The sequence below is a fragment of the Pristiophorus japonicus genome, chromosome 1 (genome assembly GCF_044704955.1).
Source record: "Pristiophorus japonicus isolate sPriJap1 chromosome 1, sPriJap1.hap1, whole genome shotgun sequence".
In the NCBI taxonomy this organism is placed as follows: domain Eukaryota; kingdom Metazoa; phylum Chordata; class Chondrichthyes; family Pristiophoridae; genus Pristiophorus; species Pristiophorus japonicus.
Window position 1 is genome coordinate 481,841,903 of NC_091977.1, and position 19,755 is coordinate 481,861,657.

At 43.9% G+C, this 19,755-nt stretch overlaps 1 protein-coding gene across 1 annotated transcript in view; it reads left to right on the forward strand.

Annotated features, from left to right (window-relative positions):
- The window catches only part of LOC139276891 (unconventional myosin-Id-like), a 168,311-nt gene that overhangs the window by 15,124 nt on the left and 133,432 nt on the right, over positions 1-19,755 (forward strand). Inside the window, exons 5-6 of the mRNA XM_070894890.1 lie at positions 1,514-1,567; positions 4,655-4,750. Coding sequence (XP_070750991.1) covers positions 1,514-1,567; positions 4,655-4,750 — 150 coding nt within the window. The remainder of the gene's footprint in view (positions 1-1,513; positions 1,568-4,654; positions 4,751-19,755) is intronic.

A 19,755-nucleotide genomic window follows, 5' to 3' on the forward strand; every position in this document is an offset into this window, starting at 1 on the left:
GGCCTCACCAATACCCTGTGCAGTTGTAGCAGGACTTCTCTGCTTTTATACTCTATTCCCCTTCCAACCCAGTCTGGGTCATCCACGATGAGGTATGCAGTTCTGAGCCTAGTGGATGAACTAGTAATGTGTAGTGTGATTGTTAAACCTTTGTTAATAAACCAACTTAATAGCAATGTGTTGCTATGATTTCTTAAGAAAAGAACCCATAAAGCAAATATATTACACCCACAATCGGAGACGCTCTCACGAGGTGTCCGATTACCCTCTCAGGCCTCCGATTCCCACCATGCGGCCTCCCTTCGTCATCCCACTGATGAAGCTGAAGCCAGGCACAATCCTTTGGTTGCCGGCCTCGATCCTCTCTCGCCCCATGCCAATTCCCAACCCCCCGATCCTTGGCCAATCCGCCAGTCAACCCCAGCGTGATCCCCGGTTCTCCATTGCTGATTCCCTCCCTCCACCCCTGCGATCCCTTCATCAGACCAACCCCTTGCTCTCTCTCCGCATCCGCAGGTCTACCCGCCCGCAGCCAGTCAGCCTCTCAATCTGGCCAGCTGTGGGCGGGAATCCAAGGCCTCAACATGCAAATCTGGTCCTACCTTTAAAGTCGACAGGGCCTGCGGGAAACCCAGCCCACCTCGGAGAAGAAAATTCCGGCCTCATTCTTTCTGTATGTTTCTCTACCATTCTTTCTTTCTCCTCTTTCCCTCGCTCCTTGTCTCTCTTCCTCCATGTTTGTCTCTCTCTTCCCCTAGCAATCAGGTATGTTAGTATAATGGTTATGTTACTGGACTAGTAATTCAGAGGCCTAGACTAATGATCCAGACATATGCATTCACATGGCAGCTGGGGAACTTAAATTCAATTAATTAAAAAATGTTTTAAATCTGGAATAAAAAGTTAGTATCAGTAATGGTGACCATGAAACTACCAGATTGTCATAAAATCCCATCTGGTTTACTAATGTCCTTTAGGGAAGGAAATCTGCCATCTTTACCTTGGTCTACATGGTTGACTCTTAATTACCCTCTGAAATGGCCTAGCAAGACACTCAGTTGCATTCAAGAAGGCAGCTCACCACCACCTTCTTGAGGGCAATTAGTGATGGGCAATAATTGCTGGCCTTGCCGGCGATGCCCACATCTTGCGAATGAATACATTTTTAAAAATGTATAAATCTGTGTGCTTTTCCTGGACAGTTCTTACTTTTTCTGATTATTCTTTACCTTTGCTTTAGTTCTAAGTTCAGGATCAGAACAGCTTTTGATGATTAGAGATAAAGAAAATGCTGCCAAAGACAGCATAAAATTTCAGATGGACATGCTTCATCAGATGAGAAGACTGTTCGAACAAAGGGTCTCACCCTGAAATGTGATCTGTGTATTTCTTTTATTCTGCCTGATGCTAGTGGACTATGTGTATTTTCAACATTTTCTGGAGAGTATTTTGTTGCTAACTTTCATGATCCCTGTTCTTGAGTTGTGAAATATTTTTTTCTCTCCCTCCACAGTCGCGAGTGCTTGTTCAACAACAAGGAGAGAGGAATTTCCATTCATTTTATCAGGTAACAATTATTTGTGTTATTGTCTGTCCCATTTATTGAACAACTGTTTTACAGTAATAAAGGTCAGGAGTCAACTGAGTGCAGTTCCAGATATCAGTGTCTTTGTGAAAGAAAGTAAATGCATTTACACAGAATGTTCCACATCCTCGGAATGTTCGCAGCCAGTGGGTACTTTTCAAGTATCGTAGACAAACACAGAAGCACAACAAGATCTCACAAACAACAAACTAGATGAACAACCAGTTAGTCTGTGTTGATGCAGTTGTCTGCTGGCTAGGACACCAGGAGAGTTCACTGCCCTTCTTCGAATGGTACTATAGGATCTTTTACATCCTCCTGAACAGGGAGATAACATTGCAGCTGAAAGACGGCATCTCCGACAATGCAGCACTCCCTCAGTCCTGTATCAGGGCTTGAACCTGCAAACTTCTGCCTCAGAAGTAAGAAGTAAGAGTGCCACCAACTGAGCCAAAACTGACACGTGTTAGTACAAATGTGTTTGTGAGTGGTTGTATTAGTTTGGGTGTATGGGCGTGGGCTTGTGAATGTTGGTGCGTGGGTTATGTAGATGTGTGTGGCTGTGTATTTAGGTGTGTTTGGGCATTATTGTGTGTGTCTAGGTGTAAGGTGTGGGTGTGTATGGATGTGTGTGTGTATCTCTGGGGTTGTGGCTGTGTATGTGTGGGCACATATGTGTGTTTGTATGGGATGCCTGTGGATATACGTGTGTGGGAGTGAATCCTGCGTGTGTGGACACGGATTAGGAAGGAGCAGGGAGAGTTTAAGGGGAAGAAAGAAGGTAAGTTCAGAGGAGCACTGACCATAGTAGGACCAATAAATGATAGCAATAAGGTTAGTTGTGCAGGAGAGTGCAATTGGAGACTGAAGGTGGAATGACCTATCAGAAAGCAAGCTTCTTCCTGTGTCCCATTCAGGAGTGTGAGAGAGGTATTAAATGATCTCAGTTATAAATGTTGATGACAGGTGTCGACAACTGTACACAAGAGGGCTGATTCCACCCTCCTGTACTCCAGTAGGGAGCTGGGCTATTAAATTGATGGAATATATTCCAAACAAGGCTTCACCAACAATCGAAGCAATATGCTTCAACTTAACACTTTGACTGTTGAGGCTAAGTTCTGTCTCTGTTGACTCTGGTCTTGTGAGGACTCATTTTAGGCATTCAATCATTTGTAATGTTATAGGACCTTTTGGTAGAACCTGAAAAATGTTATGCAAGTTTCCGGATAAAAAAGTTGGAGTAAGATATAGGCACAAGTCATGTAACTCTATGTGATTGCATGAGCCTTGGCTCAGTGGTTACGCTCTCACCTCTGCGTCAAAGATCATTGGTTCAAGTCCTATTTTAGGTCTTGAGCCCAGTTTCCAGGCTGACACTTCGCTGGACTGTCAATCAGCCGAGCTCATTGGTCAATGATCAGTAGTTCCCTGAAGAACTGTAACGATGTCTCACCCAGGCTCGAATTGCCCGAGTTTGCTACAGAGCATTGACTCGGCTCCAGTCTTCCACACAGCTGGCTCATGTGTATTATTTTGAATGGGCCATACTTAAAGGGGCTGCGCACCACAAAAATATTAAAGGGTACATTGCATGTACCCCACCCCCCCATGAATGATAGTCAGTTGTTGGCCATTAGAGAGCTGACCAGTGCAGGTTTGAGCTAGATGGATGGTAGGTGTCAGAAATTATAGATAGGAAGAACAAAAGAAATTATCGTTAGTGATGTAGTGACCGGCACACTATATATGGGGGGAAATTAAATGAGCATAGGGGTTTCTGTATATAGGCACACATATTAAACATTATTTCCCATGATGTCTTTAACAGTTATAAGAATAAACCGTTGAGTCAAACTGTTGTGGTTTCAGTTCCTACCACATATAGGACACACATGACTTGCTACACCTTTACTCACTTAGAAACCTCATTAGGCTAATAATAAATGTGAAACTATGTATGTATCATTAGAGCTGGACTTACGTTTGGCATTGCCAGCAGGGAGTAGTTGCTCGAACTCTGTTCCCTGAGTCAAAAACCTCTGGGATTTAGCACAACACTGGAAATTAAGCACAGAAATGGGCTGAGACTCCAGAATAGTAGTGAATGGGGAAGTGTGTCTACTTTATTGAATCCCTTTGTCAGCCATGGCTTAGTGGTAGCACTCTCACCTCTAAGTCAAAAGGTCATGAGTTCTAATCCAACCAGTATCATTAAATTCAATAAATCTGATCATTTGTGATCTGGCACAGAAACTTGACCATGAAAGCTGCCAGATTGTCATAAAAATGCCACTGACTCACAAATGTCCTTCAGGGAAAGGACCTTGCCACCCCTACCTGGTCTGACTTACATGTAACTCCAGTCTCACACTATGTGGTTGATTCTTAGTGGTCTAACAGAAAAGAAAAATTTGCATTTATAATAGCACCTTCCACGACCACGAGATGTCCCAAAGCGCTTTACAGCCAATGAAGTACCTTTTTGAAGTGTAGTCACTGTTGTAATGTAGGAAACGCAGCAGCCAATTTGCGCACAGCAAGCTTCCACAAACAACAATGTGATAATGACCAGATAATCTGTTTTAGTGATGTTGAGTGAGAGATCAATATTGGCTAGAACACCAGGGCTAACTCCCCTGCTCTTCTTCGAAATTGTGCCATAAGATCTTTTACGTCTACCTGAGAGAGCACATGGGATCTCGGTTTAACGTCTCATCCAAAAGACAAGCCATCCACCTGAGGATGGTTGATAAATACAGCCCTGCCAGTGTTGGCTACATTTCAAGAGCAAAATTAAAAAATATTAGAACTGGTTTATGGTTCATAGAGTGAAATTTTTGATGTCAAGTTCCTGAATTTCCTCAAAGTATGAAGGGTGAGAGAATGGTTTATATGGAATTATGTTAATAAATATCAGGAGACTTCTGTGCAATTGATACGGTCTCCCCAAATTTAAAAGACTTTCAAAACTACGCACCGAAAGAATTAATCACGTGTACTCATTAATCATGCATACTAGCCCAAAAACATTTGTAGAAATCCTTTGCCTTTTTTTGCCGGTTCCAGCTGATCCTGGGTGGCTCTGATGAGCTGTTGCAGTCCATGTACCTGCAGAGAGATGCTGCCGAATACGCATTTACCAGAGATGGAGCTACTGCCAATGTAAGTACATGTGTAGTGAATTCTTTTTAGATTCAAATTGATTTTCCAACAAGCATGTGATGCTCACCAAAATAGATCTAATGCCATGTTATAGCTGCCACCTAATACACTAGTTGGATATTTGGCTCCAAGAATACATGCTTGACCATTGGAACCAAGTTGACTGTGGCTGACTCACTAATGAGGCAGATCCGTAGTCTTCCAGGGCACTGTTATCCAGTCTGCCTCATTGATGGAACCTGGAGGGTTGACCTGTCACTGGAGACCCACTTGGCTCTGGATAGCCCTTTAAGTAAATGCCGTTTGTTCCTACATGGAGAATACATGACCACAGGGAGAGCGTGTCAGCCTGTGTCCATAAGGAGAGAGAATGTGGACATATCACTGTAGGGAGAGAGCGGAGTATGTCACCATGGGGAGAGAGCATGAGTGTGTCACTATGACATTCGATAAGATGCCACATAAAAGGTTATTTCACAAGATAAAAGTTCACAGGGTTGGGGGTAATATATTAGCATGGATAGAGGATTGGCTAACTAACAGGAAACAGAGAGTCGGGATAAATGGGTCATTTTCCAGTTGGTAAACAGTAACTAGTGGGATGCCACAGGTGCTGCAGCCTCAACTATTTACAATCTATAATGATTTGGATGAAGGGACCGAGTGTAATGTAGCCAAAGTTGCTGATGATACAAAGATGGGTGGGAAAGCAAGTTGTGAGGAGGACACAAAAAATCTGCAAAGGGATATAGACAGGCTAAGTGAGTGGACAAAAATTTGGCAGATGAATTATAGTGTGGGAAAGTGTGAGGTTATCCACTTTGGCAGAAAAAATAAAAAAGCAAATTATTATTTAAATGGAGAAAAATTACAAAGTGCTGCAGTACAGAAGTTAGTATGCAGGTACAGCAAGTAATCAGGAAGACAAATGGAATGTTGGCCTTTATTGCAAGGGGGATGGAGTATAAAAGCAGAGAAGTCCTGCTACAACTGTACAGTGAGGACACACCTAGAGTACTGCATACAGTTTTGGTCTACTTATTAAAGAAGGGATATACTTGCATTAGAGGCTGTTCGGAAAAGGTTCACTCGGTTAATTCCTGAGACGAAGAGTTTGATTTATGAAGAAAGGTTGAGTAGGTTGGGCCTATACTCATTGGTTTAGAAGAATGAGAGGTGATCTTATTGAAACATTTAAGATACTGAGGGGGTTCGACAAGGTAGATGTAGAGCGGATGTTTCCACTCATGGGGGAATCTAGAACGAGGGGGCATAGTTTCAGAATAAGGGGCTGCCCATTTAAAACTGAGATGAGTAGGAATTCTTTTCTCAGAGGGTTGTGAATCTGTGGAATTCTCTGCCCCAGAGAGTTGTGGAGGCTGAATATATTTAAGGTGGAGATAGACAGATTTTTGAGTGATAAGGGAGTAAAGGGTTATGGGGAGTGGGCAGGGAAGTAGAGCTGAGCCAATGATCAGAACAGCCATGATCTTATTGAATGGCGGAGCAGGCTCAAGGGGCCAAATGGCCTACTCCTGCTCCTATTTCTTACGTTCTAATGGGGGCAATTTTCGCCATCATTGGGCGCCGTTTTTTTGGCGCACGGCGATTTTTTTGGAGTAATCGGTATTTTAACATTTTCCACAAAGTTTTGACGCCGGCGCCAACTGTCAGCACCAGATTTTTTTGAGCCAGATATTTTTCCGCTGGTCTGAGTTGAAAAGGGATTCCGCGCCGTTTCTGTCCATTTATGCCAGTTTCCCCCAACGACGACTTTTTTCAAAATGGCACAGAGTGACCTTAGATATCGTTGTAAAAAAGCCTGCCTTAACTTAAGGAAATCAGCGCTGGCCCACTGCAATCCCGGGCCGAATGGCCTCCCTGCTCCCGGCCCGCTGCAATCCCGAGTGCAAGTCCATTGGGGGTTGCATCTAGTTTTAATTTTTTCGCTCAGTGGGTACAGTATCCTCATGCGGAATCGGTGTGATGGCCTTTGCACCTTGCTGCTGCAGATTTCATGAAATTTTCTGGGGCTGTGCTAATTTAAATATTTTTGGCAGGTTTCCTGCTTGTGCCGGGGCTAGGTGGGATCGGAGAAGCGAGGAAAATGCAATCCTTTGACCCCTGTAACAGCAGAGCAGCTGAAGAGGCATACCGTTTAAAAAACACTTATCTGTGCAAGATTTAAACTTTTTTTTTTAAACTACATATTTTATAACAAAGTTAACACATTTATTCACTAGATTAACTTTTATATCTTTTAATGCCTTTATTATAGTTTTTATATGAAGGCCTCTGCCTCTCCCAAAAGCTTGCTATTGATTCCATTCATGAAAGTGACTTTTTAAACTTTAAACGACCTTCTGCACACCATAACAAAGCTGATGTTAAACAATGGGTACATTTTTCTCCTGGAAATTCTGTGCAGTGGGCGAAAGGTGGTTTGGGATTTAGGATCGGGTTATGTCCTTATTAGCAGTGGGAGATGGGGACCGTTGCCTGTGAACTGATGTTATTTTATTTGACTCTCTGCTCAAGTGGTGGGGGTGGGGAGTGGGTGTTTTAGGTTGCCACCGGATGCTGGACTTTGTGCTGTTTTATGAGTTAATTTAGCAGAGTGTTGCTTTCCTAATATTCCACAGTGGCTGGGGCGGTTGTTGTTGTGTATGCAATAACTGTTAGACTGAGTACTGTTTAACTCCAAGACCATGGCGCTGCTTTATTAAGGCCCAAAGTGACTAATATACAAAATGGCTGGCCTGTTATACCCAATGACCTCCAACAGTGACACCACCTAGTGGCTAGTGATCCCAAAAGTACATACATGACAGATGTGATCGTAGAGATTATGGTAATTCTCTGTAATGGGGCATGGGAGTGTCACCTACATTCTGTTAGGAAATATCATCAGAGTTCTTCTCTCAATCCATTAGTGCTTGTAGTTTCCCTTTCATCTCCAGCACACAATCACAGAATGGGCATTCAGGTCAGCATTGGAAAGGAACATGATTATTGCTAAGTGTGTGTGTGTGGTTTTATGTTGCAAATTTGGCTCTGAACAAAGTGTTAATTCTCAGTTTTAAAAAATATGTTGTACAAAACACAGAGTTTAAATGTGAATGATTTATGTTCCCTTTTAATTCTTATTTCTCTCCCTAAGACTACATTGCTTCATAATTATCTTTTTTTATTATTAACAGGGTAGGTACATGCACAGAGACGTAACCAAGATAGTTTTTCTAGTGCTGGATTCAAAAAATAATGTGCAGGATTCTGGTTAAATGTAACAAATAAATAGGTTTATTAAACATTTGTACAGTACAGTTGTACTTAACTTAACTTTTAACTTTAATAACTTTAATAACTTTAATAAATTTTGCGTCAAACTTTTAAATGAAGAAATAAACAAACAAACAAGCCATCTATCCTCCCCCTTAGTTTTGTGCGCCACTCCTGCCCCTGTTGTTGCCACTCCCCCTACCCGTACCTGCTGTTGCAGAATGCTGCTTACTCACCGCCCCCACCCCCGACCCCAAGGTTTTTTCTGTTTTCTTTCCGATGGAGCATTTGTTGTTGGTGGGTTCTGACAGGGACAGAGTGAGCAGACCTCATTATGGAAGGCCCGGGTTCCTCTTCAGGCTCTTCTTCAGCCTGTGGATCAACCCCTGACTTTGGTCTGGGGGTGAGAATGTTAGTGGCAGCAATGACAGCCTGGGTGTGGCGCCTTATTGCTGCTACTACCACTGACATCCCCTCCCTCATCTGTCCTGACAGTGTTGCTACCACTAATGACAGTCCCACAAATTCTCCCCTCATCTCACCCATTCCTCCAGCCAGTGTTGCTATTTCAAGTGCCAGTCCAGCTAATTCTACCCTCAGCCCACCCAAGGTATCCAGGAGCGATCTCACTAGCTGGATTCTCTCCACTCATCCCCATGAGCTGTCCTATGTTCCCTGCATCCTGTATTTCAGGTTAAGCTCTCCCTCCCACCCTCCTCTGCCATCTCCCAGGTGTGGCTTGCTGTGACACACTGGGACTCGCAGCCTCAAACGGTACACCTTGAAATGTCGTGTCAGTTGAATCGCTCAGGAAAGGGCTTGGAATCCTCGAGGGGTTCACCAGCTCCAATTCTAGTGTAACCATCTCAGTATCGGGGTCTTCCTGTTGCCATTCATTCTCCTGATGTAGATGAACAATATCTGGACTGACAGCTTCATGATCATGCTCATTGTGATATCTTCACAGAGCACAGCACCCACAGCTTCTAAACATGGCAGGCAGCTCTCTCGAAAGTCTCCGGAAATCTGCCTAGTTCTCTTTATTATTAACCCTGCACTTGCAGTACACAATACGTCCACATCCACATTGTGGAGCTACAAACATTACAAACTTACAGACATTACACTTAGAACATAAGAACATAAGAACATAAGAATTAGGAACAGGAGTAGGCCATCTAGCTCCTCGAGCCTGATCCACCATTCAACAAGATCATGGCTGATCTGGCTGTAGACTCAGCTCCACTTACCCGCACGCTCCCCATAACCCTTAATTCCCTTCTTGGTTAAAAATCTATCTATCTGTGATTTGAATACATTCAATGAGCTAGCCTCAACTGCTTCCTTGGGCAGAGAATTCCACAGATTCACAACCCTCTGGGAGAAGAAATTCCTTCTCAACTCGGTTTTAAATTGGCTCTCCCATATTTTGAGGCTGTGCCCCCTACTTCTAGTCTCCCCGACCAGTGGAAACAACCTCTCTGCCTCTATCTTGTCTATCCCTTTCATTATTTGAATTGTTTCTATAAGATCACCCCTCATCCTTCGGAACTCCAACGAGTAAAGACCCAGTCTACTCAATCTATCATCATAAGGTAACCCTCTCATCTCCGAAATCAGCCTAGTGAATCGTCTCTGTACCTCCTCCAAAGCTAGTATATCCTTCCTTAAGTAAGGTGACCAAAACTGCACGCAGTACTCCAGGTGCGGCCTCACCAATACCCTGTACAGTTGCAGCAGGACCTCCCTGCTTTTGTACTCTATCCCTCTCGTAATGAAGGCCAACATTCCATTCGCCTTCCTGATTACCTGCTGCACTTGCAAACTAACTTTTTGGGATTCATGCACAAGGACCCCCAGGTCCCTCTGTACCGCAGCATGTTGTATTTTCTCCCCATTCAAATAATATTCCCTTTTACTGTTTTTTTTTCCAAGGTGGATGACCTCACATTTTCCGACATTGTATTCCATCTGCCAAACCTTAGTCCATTCATTTAACCTATCTAAATCTCTTTGCAGCCTCTCTGTGTCCTCTACACAACCCGCTTTCCCACTAATCTTAGTGTCATCTGAAAATTTTGTTACACTACACTCTGTCCCCTCTTCCAGGTCATCTATGTATATTGTAAACAGTTGTGGTCTCAGCACCGATCCCTGTGGCACACCACTAACCACCGATTTCCAACCTGAAAAGGATCCATTTATCCTGACTCTCTGCTTTCTGTTAGCCAGCCAATTCTCTATCCATGCTAATACATTTCCTCCGACTCCGCTTACCTTTATCTTCTGTAGGCACCTTATCGAATGCCTTTTGGAAATCTAAATACACCACATCCATCAGTACACTTCTATCCACCATGCTCATTATATCCTCAAAGAATTCCAGTAAATTAGTTAAACATGATTTCCCCTTCATGAATCCATGTTGCGTCTGCTTGATTACACTAATCCTATCTAGATGTCCCGCTATTTCTTCCTTAATGATAGCTTCAAGCATTTTCCCCACTACAGATGTTAAACTAACCGGCCTATAGTTACCTGCCTTTTGTCTGCCCCCTTTTTTAAACAGAGGCGTTACATTAGCTGCTTTCCAATCCGCTGGTACCTCCCCAGAGTCCAGAGAATTTTGGTAGATTATATCGAATGCATCTGCTATAACTTCCGCCATCTCTTTTAATACTCTTGGATGCATTTCATCAGGACCAGGGGATTTGTCTTCCTTGAGTCCCATTAGCCTGTCCAGCACTACCCCTCTAGTGATTGTGATTATCTCAAGGTCCTCCCTTCCCACTTTCCCGTGACCAGCAATATTTGGCATGGTTTTCACTGTGAAGACCGAAGCAAAATAATTGTTTAAGGTCACAGCCATTTCCACATTTCCCATTATTAAATCCCCCTTCTCATCTTCTAAGGGACCAACATTTACTTTAGTCACTCTTTTCCGTTTTATATATCGGTAAAAGCTTTTCCTATCCGTTTTTATGTTTTGCGCAAGCTTACTTTCGTAATATATCTTTCCTTTCTTTATTGCTTTCTTAGTCATTCTTTGCTGTCGTTTAAAATTTTCCCAATCTTCCAGTTTCCCACTAACCTTGGCCACCTTATATGCGTTGGTTTTTAATTTGATACTCACCTTTATTTCCTTGGTTATCCATGGCTGGTTATCCCTTCTCCTTCCGCCTTTCTTTTTCATTGGAATATATTTTTGTTGAGCACTATGAAAGAGCTCCTTAAAAATCCTCCACTGTTCCTCAATTGTGCCACCGTTTAGTCTGTGTTTCCAGTCCACTTTAGCCAATTCTGCCCTCATCCCACTGTAGTCCCCTTTGTTTCAGCACAGTACGCTCGTTTGAGACACTACTTCCTCACCCTCAATCTGTATTACAAATTCAACTATACTGTGATCACTCATTCCTTAATGAAGAAGCCATCATTACAAACATCATACATAACTTTTATGTTTATACTATCACAGGATAGAAACTTTTTTTTTTCCTTATTTACAAATTTAACTTTACCACTTGTTTTCTGTTTCGAAGAGGATACCTTCACACTCGAACAGAACCTTCCAAACATGGTGTCGATTTCACACTCATTCGAGGCACATCCTGAGGAACGTTTTCCTCCACGGAATTTCCTTGATTTTCATTTGAACTCACTCTAACTTCAGGCTCTTTGTTTTCCTGACTCGGACTCAGACTTTCATTCTGATTCTCTCCTGGATTTGTTTCCAATACATTGGATTTAGGATTTGCTACTGGTATATCAAAACTATCTGATGAGTCAGAAATAGTTGAATCATTCCCACCTTCAACTCCTTCCATGTCTGTAGGTAAAATATAATCAATGTGAACAAACATAACCTGTCCATTATCAAACATCTTTACCAAAAATGTGCGAGGACCACTTATCTTCACCACTCTTCCTGGTAACCACTTTAACCATTTATGGTGATGGTTCTTCACTCTCACCTTCTGGTTTAATTTCACACTTCTCTCTTTTACTCTACCTCTATCCTGATTCTTTTCAGCTGTGACTGGCAGTTCATCAATGTATGAAAAATAAAACACTTCTTCCCTATCGGGTGTAACTTGTGATGGGGAAGGCAATCTAGACATTGCATCAGCATTGCTGTGATCAGCTGATCATCTGTATTCAATATCATATGTGTATGCTGACAAAATCAAAGCCCATCTCTGCATTCGGGCTGCAGCTAATGTTGGAACTGGGGACTTTGGATGGAGGATTGCTGTTAGGGGCTTATGGTCCGTAACGATGGCAAACTTACGTCCATACAAGTATTTGTGAAACTTCTTGACCCCAAAAATTAATGCCAAAGCTTCCCTTTCAATTTCCGCATAATTACTCTCACTGGCACTGAGAGTGCGTGAAGCAAAAGCAATTGGTCTCTCCTCCACACTACTTAATACATGAGAGATTACTGCCCCAACTCCATACGGAGAGGCATCACATGCTATCTTAATCTCCTTAGATATTTCATGGTGAACTAACATGGTGCTCTCTACCAAGTTACTTTTACCCTCCTTGAATGCATTCTTTTGACCACTTCCAATGGACCTGTTTTTTCAAAAGTTCATTCAGTGGATGTAATACTGTAGCTACATTTGGTAGGAACTTCCCATAATAGTTCAAAAGACCCAAGAATGAACGAAGTTCAGTGACATTCCTGGGAGTGGGTGCATTTCTAATTACATCCAATTTTTCCATGATTGGATGTAAACCATCTTTGTCTACTCTGTACCCTAAGTACTCCACTGAGTTTTTAAATAACTCACGCTTACAAGCAGACACTTGTACTCTGTGCTTCTCTAGCCATTTGAGGACTTCATTCAATATGTTATGAATTTGCCTATTTGGTGCTGAAATTAGTATGTCATCCAAATAACATACTACCCCTTCAATACCTTGCAAAATCTGGTACAACACCCCTTGGAATATGGCAGGGGTGGAAGACACTCGAACCGGTAGCCTATTAAATTGATATAGGCTTAGATGAGTATTTATTGTCAAACATGACTTGGACTCCTCATCCAGTTCAAGCTGTAAGTAAGATCCAGTTTTGAGAAGATCTGACCACCTGTCAGTGTTGTGAACAAATCTTCTATATTCGACAATGACATTACCCTCCAGAACCTGGTTTACGGTTACTTTATAATCACCACACAATCTTACCTTACCATTGGACTTAGGTACAACAACAATGGGTGTAGCCCAATTACATCGATCTATCTTACAAATAATGTTCTCAGTCTCCAGTCTTTTGAGTTCTTGCTCCACTTTCTCCTTGAGTGCATATGGTACAGAATGTGGCTTGTAGTAAACCGATCGAGCGTCCTTCTGTACCCTGACACTCGCCTAAAAGCCTTGGATCGGACTGCCCGTTTCGCAGAACACTTTTGGATACTTCTTGATAACCTCATCCGTTGATGAAAATCTTGCTTCCACACAGAAAATCTCACTCCAATCCAGCTTCAGTGAGCTTCACCAGTTTCTTCCTAGTAAGGCAGGCTTAACTCCTTTCACTACTATTCGAGCAAGTTCTGAAATTGATCTTTATATTTCACCAGTACGTTGATACGACCTACCACAGGAATTTTCTTTCCCGAGTAGCCTCGCAGCTCTATCTTGGATTTCTCTAGTTGGAAATCACGCAATTTATCGAGGTACAGTGACTCCGGTACTATACTCACAGATGCACCCATGTCGATTTCCATTGGTATCTTGAATCCCGCAACAGCTATTTGGATTTTGATACTTTCCAAATCGCTGTCCGTTAACCTCGTGCTCCTGATGACGTGTAACTCTAACATCTCCTCGTCCTGTTGTTGTTCTTCCATGCTATGTAGTCTCTTGGGATTTCTACTCATAGCGTTGAACACTAGACTCATAGCTTTGAATGCTGGTTTACCCTTCAGTCGGCATGCCATCGCAAGATGCCCAGTCTTTCTGCAGAATAAATACTCTGCCTTCACATATGGACAATTTTGAGCAATGTGTTGTCCCAGGCACCTATAGCACGACTTCGATGCTCTGTAAGAATTTCCAGTTTCTGAGACTTTGGGCCCCCACCGTCTTTTACTTTGAACCTGCAGGTGATTTACCCCTCGGTTGACTGATGACCGTAATTATTATTTAATTCTCGGGAATATTGTTCGGCCATGTCCATCGACCTCGCTGTCTGACAAGCAATCTCAAAAGTCAAGTCATCCATCGTCAATAACTTTCTTCTGATCGCATCATTTTTCACCCCACAAACAAAACGATCCCGTAATGCTCGGTTTTGAAAGTTTCCAAAACTACAGTGCATCGATAGCTTTTTTAATGCAACAATGTAATCACTGATACTTTCATCAATTTTTTGATTCCGAATCCCGAAACGATAGCTTTCAGCAATTTCTAACGGTTTAGGGTTATAGTGCTGCTCCAGCTTCGTTAAAATTTCTTTAAGCGTTGTGTCCTTTGGTTCGTCAGGCACAAGCAGATTTACCAGCATTTCATACAATGCCGGACCTGCCTCCGACAAGAAGATCGCTCTCTTACGTTCCAACACAGCCCGGTTCTGGACTGCATTTCTGGAACTTTGATTATGTTATTTGCAGTGAAATGCATTTCTGACTGATCCACATATGCTTTAAAACATTCCCGGTCATGTCTATATTCACCCAAATGTCCCATTACACCTGCCATTTTAATCTCTAGCTGTTCAGACCGTGTGCTGTATTTTACCTTGGATTTTTGTCGCTTTTTCCAAAAACAGAAACTTCCAAAGTCTCTCTGTCGGCTGGCTGAATCCTTCACCAACAAAGTTTAAGCTTTATATCATCCGAAAAATACCATCTCATCGCCAAATGTGATATATTCACAGAGCACAACACACACAGCTCCTAACATGGCAGACAGCTCTGTTGGAAGCCTCCGGAACAGCCTGGTTCTGTTTATTATTAACTCTGCAGTTGCAGTGCACATTACGTCCACATCCACAGTGTGGAGCTACAAACATTACAAGCTTACAGACATTACAGTCACATGTAGAAAGCGATTTTCTTTTCTCCAGCACATGCGCAGAGATTTTTTTGTGCACACTACAAGCAAACGGGGGAAACGGTTATCGTACGTGGGTGCCAAAAATCATGAACGTGGCAAATAAGGGCCTATGTTCTTATGTTCTTATGGGGAGAGAGCGGGTGTATGTTACTCTGGGGAGAGAGTGTGAGTGTGTCACTCTGGGGAGAGGGAGTGAGCGTGTCACTCTGGGAAGAGGGCGCAAGTGTGTCACTCTGGGGTGAGAGTGTGAGTGTATCACTCTGGGGAGAGAATAAATGTGTCACTATGAGGAGAGAGAGTGAATGAGCCATTCTGGTGAGAAAGTGTGGGGTGAGCGTGTGAGTGTGTCACTGGGAAGAGAGCATGAGTGTGTCACTATGAGGAGAAAGTGAATGTTTTACTATGGGGAGAGAATGGAGAGAATGTGTGCGTGTGTTACTATAGAGAGAGAATGCCAACAGAAATAAAAACAGAAAATGTTGGAAATACTCAACAGGTCAGGCAGCATCTGTGGAGAGAGAAACAGAGTTAACATTTCAGGTCGATGACCTTTCATCAGAACTCCGATTGCCAACAGAAATTCTGGTTTAAACATTCTGAAGTAGGTGATGAGTTTACATTTGTGTCGGACATCCACGTAACCAAAAAGAATAAGGGCCATTGGCGGTCCTTTGGGGGCTGCCGAGAGACCGGGCAGTACTTTGCAATGATGATCTCTCAAAAAGAGATGGCAGTACCACCCGGCGGCAAAATTATGGCTTATGTCATCAAACTGGGCGGCAGCGGGCGGAAGCTCTCAATCTCGGCGACAAATGCGATCCTCGCCAAAGTGCCGCCAAGGATTGAGTCAGGCCCAGGGAGGGGGGAACACTGAAAAATGAAAATCTTCACAAAACAAACACTGGAACACCTTCAGGGGACCCCTTACAGGTAAAACGCTGAAAGAAAAAAAAATTAAAACATGTTCACTAACCATTTTTTGCAGGTCTTCATACTTACCATCGGAGTTAGACTTGCCTCCATGCAGCAGTCCTTCCCCCCGCTGTTGATGACTCCCGCCGTCACCAATATGGCAGCTCATCAGGTGGGAGGTCACTTACGTGACTTGGCCGCCAGCGACCATCAGCGGGCGGATCCCAGCGGTACTCCGCTCCCGCCGGCAGTCGGCGACAGTGGGCGGTAAGGCCACCAATTTCGGTCATTCGACTTCAGTTGAGGCTTTTGCACTGAAGTAAGGAATGTGACCTACCAACAAGCAATGCTAAAAGGAATGCACAGCCCAGGATCTAGGCAGGTCCACAATGGAGATGAGGAGATGTCTGAAGAGGCAACATTCAGTACCTGCCCTGTCCTGCTGCTGTGTGCAACTTCTGTTATGAGAAAGGATTTGGTTACAGAAAAGAAAAACAATATTTTTACTCCTTTCCTAATTTGGTTGTACTTAAGTAGATGGCCGGTGAACCACCACACAGTCTATTGCTGCTAATTAGACAATAGTTTGGAAATAACAGCAAGTATCAGCACTCAATTGTGCGAACCCACCTGGTTTTTTTACCATCCGGACGACCAATCTGCTCTGCAAGTTACTGACCAAGCAGCGAAGTTGAAAGTTAACTTCGACTTTCTCACCCATTACTATGATCCACTATTATCTCTTCCATTCTTCCTTCTTCCCCAAGAAGTATGGAGTCTGGTTCCGCAGCACACAAGCAGCTCACCCTAGTGGACCTCTGTCATGGTGTCCTGATCAATATTCCTCCCTCAACCAATATTACAAAAAAACAAACAGATTAACTGGTCGTTTAGCTCATTGCTGTTAGTGAAATTTTGCCGCATGCAAAATGATTGTCACCTTTGGCTTCATAACGTTATTTTGTGAGGTACCGTTGCCGATGTGGAGCCTCATTAGTTGCGAGGAAGTTTCACGGTGAGATAACTGTAAGAAAAATGCAGGGAACAGCACCAACCCTTGTACATGGCCTTCTTTGACCGCACAAAGGCCTTTGACACCGTTAACTGTGAGGGACTATGGAGCGTCCTCCTCCGTTTCGCCTGCCCCCAAAAGTTTGTCACCCTCCTCTGCCTGCTCTACGATGACATGCAAGCCGTGATCCTGACCAACAGGTCCACCACAGACCAAATTCACATCCGGACTGGGGTCAAGTAGGGCTGCGTCATCATGCCAAGCCTCTTCTCGATCTTCGTCGCTGCAATGCTCCATCACACGTTCAACAAGTTCCCCGCTGGAGTGGAACTAAACTGTAGAACCAGTGGGAACCTGTTCAACCTTCGTCGCCTCCAGGCTAGATCCAAGATCGTCCCATCCTCTGTCATCGAACTATAGTACGTGGACGACGCTTGTGTCTGCGCACATACAGAGGCTGAATGCCAAGCCATCGTCAACATCTTCACCGAGGCGTACGAAAGCATGGGCCTTACATTAAACATCCGTAAGACAAAGGTCCTCCACCAACCTGACCCTGCCACACAGTCCTGCCCCCCCCCGGTCAGCAAAATCCATGGTGCGGCCTTGGACAACATGGACCACTTTCCATACCTCGGGAGCCTACTATCAGCAAGGGAAGACATTGACGACGAGGTCCAACACCGCCTCCAGTGAGGAAGAGAGTGTTCAAGTATCAGGCCTTCAAATCTGGCACCAACCTTATGGTCTACAGGGCTGTAGTGATACCCGCCCTCCTGTATGGCTCAGAGACGTGGACCATACACAGCAGACACTTCAAATCGCTGGAGAAATACCACCAACGATATCTCCGGAAGATCCTGCAAATCCCCTGGGAGGATAGGTGCACCAACGTCAGTGTTCTCGATCAGGCCAACATCCCCAGCATCGAAGCACTGACCACACTCGACCAGCTCCGTTGGGTGGGCCACATTGTCCGCATGCCCGACACAAGACTCCCAAAGCTCTACTCGAAACTCCTACACGGCAAGCGAGCCCCAGGTGGGCAGAGGAAACATTTCAAGGGCACCCTCAAAGCCTCCTTGATTAAATGCAAAATCCTACTGACACCTGGGAATCCCTGGCCCGAGATCGCCCTAAGTGGAGGAAGAGCATCCGGGAGGCCGCTGAGCACCTGGAGTCTCGTCGCCAAGAGCATGCAGAAAACAAACGCAGGCAGCGGAAGCAACCTGCAGCAAACCAGACTCCCCACCCACCCTTTCCTTCAACGACTGTCCGTCCCACCTGTGACAGAGACTGTAATTCCGTATTGGATTGTACAGCCACCTGAGAACTCACTTTTAGAGTGGAAGCAAGTCTTCCTCAATTTTGAGGGACTGCCTACGATGATGATCATCATTAGTTGCGAGGAAGTTTCGGAGAATTATGACCTATCTTCTACTCGTGCTGTCCAGCCTCTGCTCAGCATCACTCTGATCCTCTCTTGTTTTAGTATTACTGAGAAAGCCCGTGCCCACGGCCTGAGGCCCATGATGTTGAACTCTAGCAAGGAGAGAAGCTAATTGTCTGCGTGGCATTCAGCTTTGATTTTAAAGGGCTGTAGACTATAAGAGGAAGGAAAACTGAGGGAATTAAAGAGTTCCACAGTTTTGACTGCCTAGGAAAGAATGAGTTAGAAGAAGAGGCAATAATGGGAAAGTTAGGGTACAAGAGGATGAACTTTGATGGACTAAATACTCTTTTCTTGACCTGATGGTTCTTATACCACAGAACTAAATAAATTTACAGCACAGAAGGAGGCCCAGCTCTGTATCTGTGTTTATGCCAGCTCTTTGCTAGAGGAATCTGAAACTAATGCCAGTGCTTCACTCTCTCCTGTATTTACCTTTGCTTCACATATTTCTCAATTTCTGTTTAAAAGATGCAATGATCCCTGCCTCAACCTCTTCCTGTGGCAAAACATTCCATGCGCCAATGAACCTCTGTAGCTGAACACAATGGTGTGAAGGGTCACGGATATAGACCCACTACTCTCTACGTGTTGGTGTTGAAACTCACTGGGCCTCCCATTCTCAGAGATGTTTGCAGATTATCCTGAACTCGACACATGCAATCTGAGATCTCTTGGTTCAGCGAGTTTGTGTGATGATGCTCCTCTCCTGAGGAGGTGCAAAGTGCCAAGGGCAGTTTGGCTGATTGGCTCAAAACTGAGCATTCGGCACCTGAGCTCAACAGAAGGACTGAAGAGGCGAGTAATATGGAAACTTATGAAAAGGAGGTCCTGATGGAATCTTATTGAAGATTAAAGAAAGAACTTGCATTTATATAGCACTTTTCACACCCTCAAGACAACCCAAAGAACTTTGCAGCCAATGAATTACCTTTGAAGTGTAGTCACTCTTGGAATTTAGGGAAGCATAGCATCCAATTAGAGCACACAAGGTCTCGCAAACTGCAATGAGATAAACAACCAGATAATCTTTTATTTGTGATATTGGTTGAGGGATAAATGCTCATCAGGACTCCCCCTCTACTCTTCTTCAGATAGTGTCATGGGAACTCTTCCATCCAGCTGAAAGACAGCACCTCCAACAGTACAGCACTCCCTCATTGTCAACCCGGATTATGTGCTAAAGTCTCTGGAATGGGGCTTGAACAAGAGGCTGAAAAGAGTGCTACTGTTCAAAAGGGAGTTAGATGTGGCCCTTACGGCTAAAGGGATCAAGGGGTATGGAGA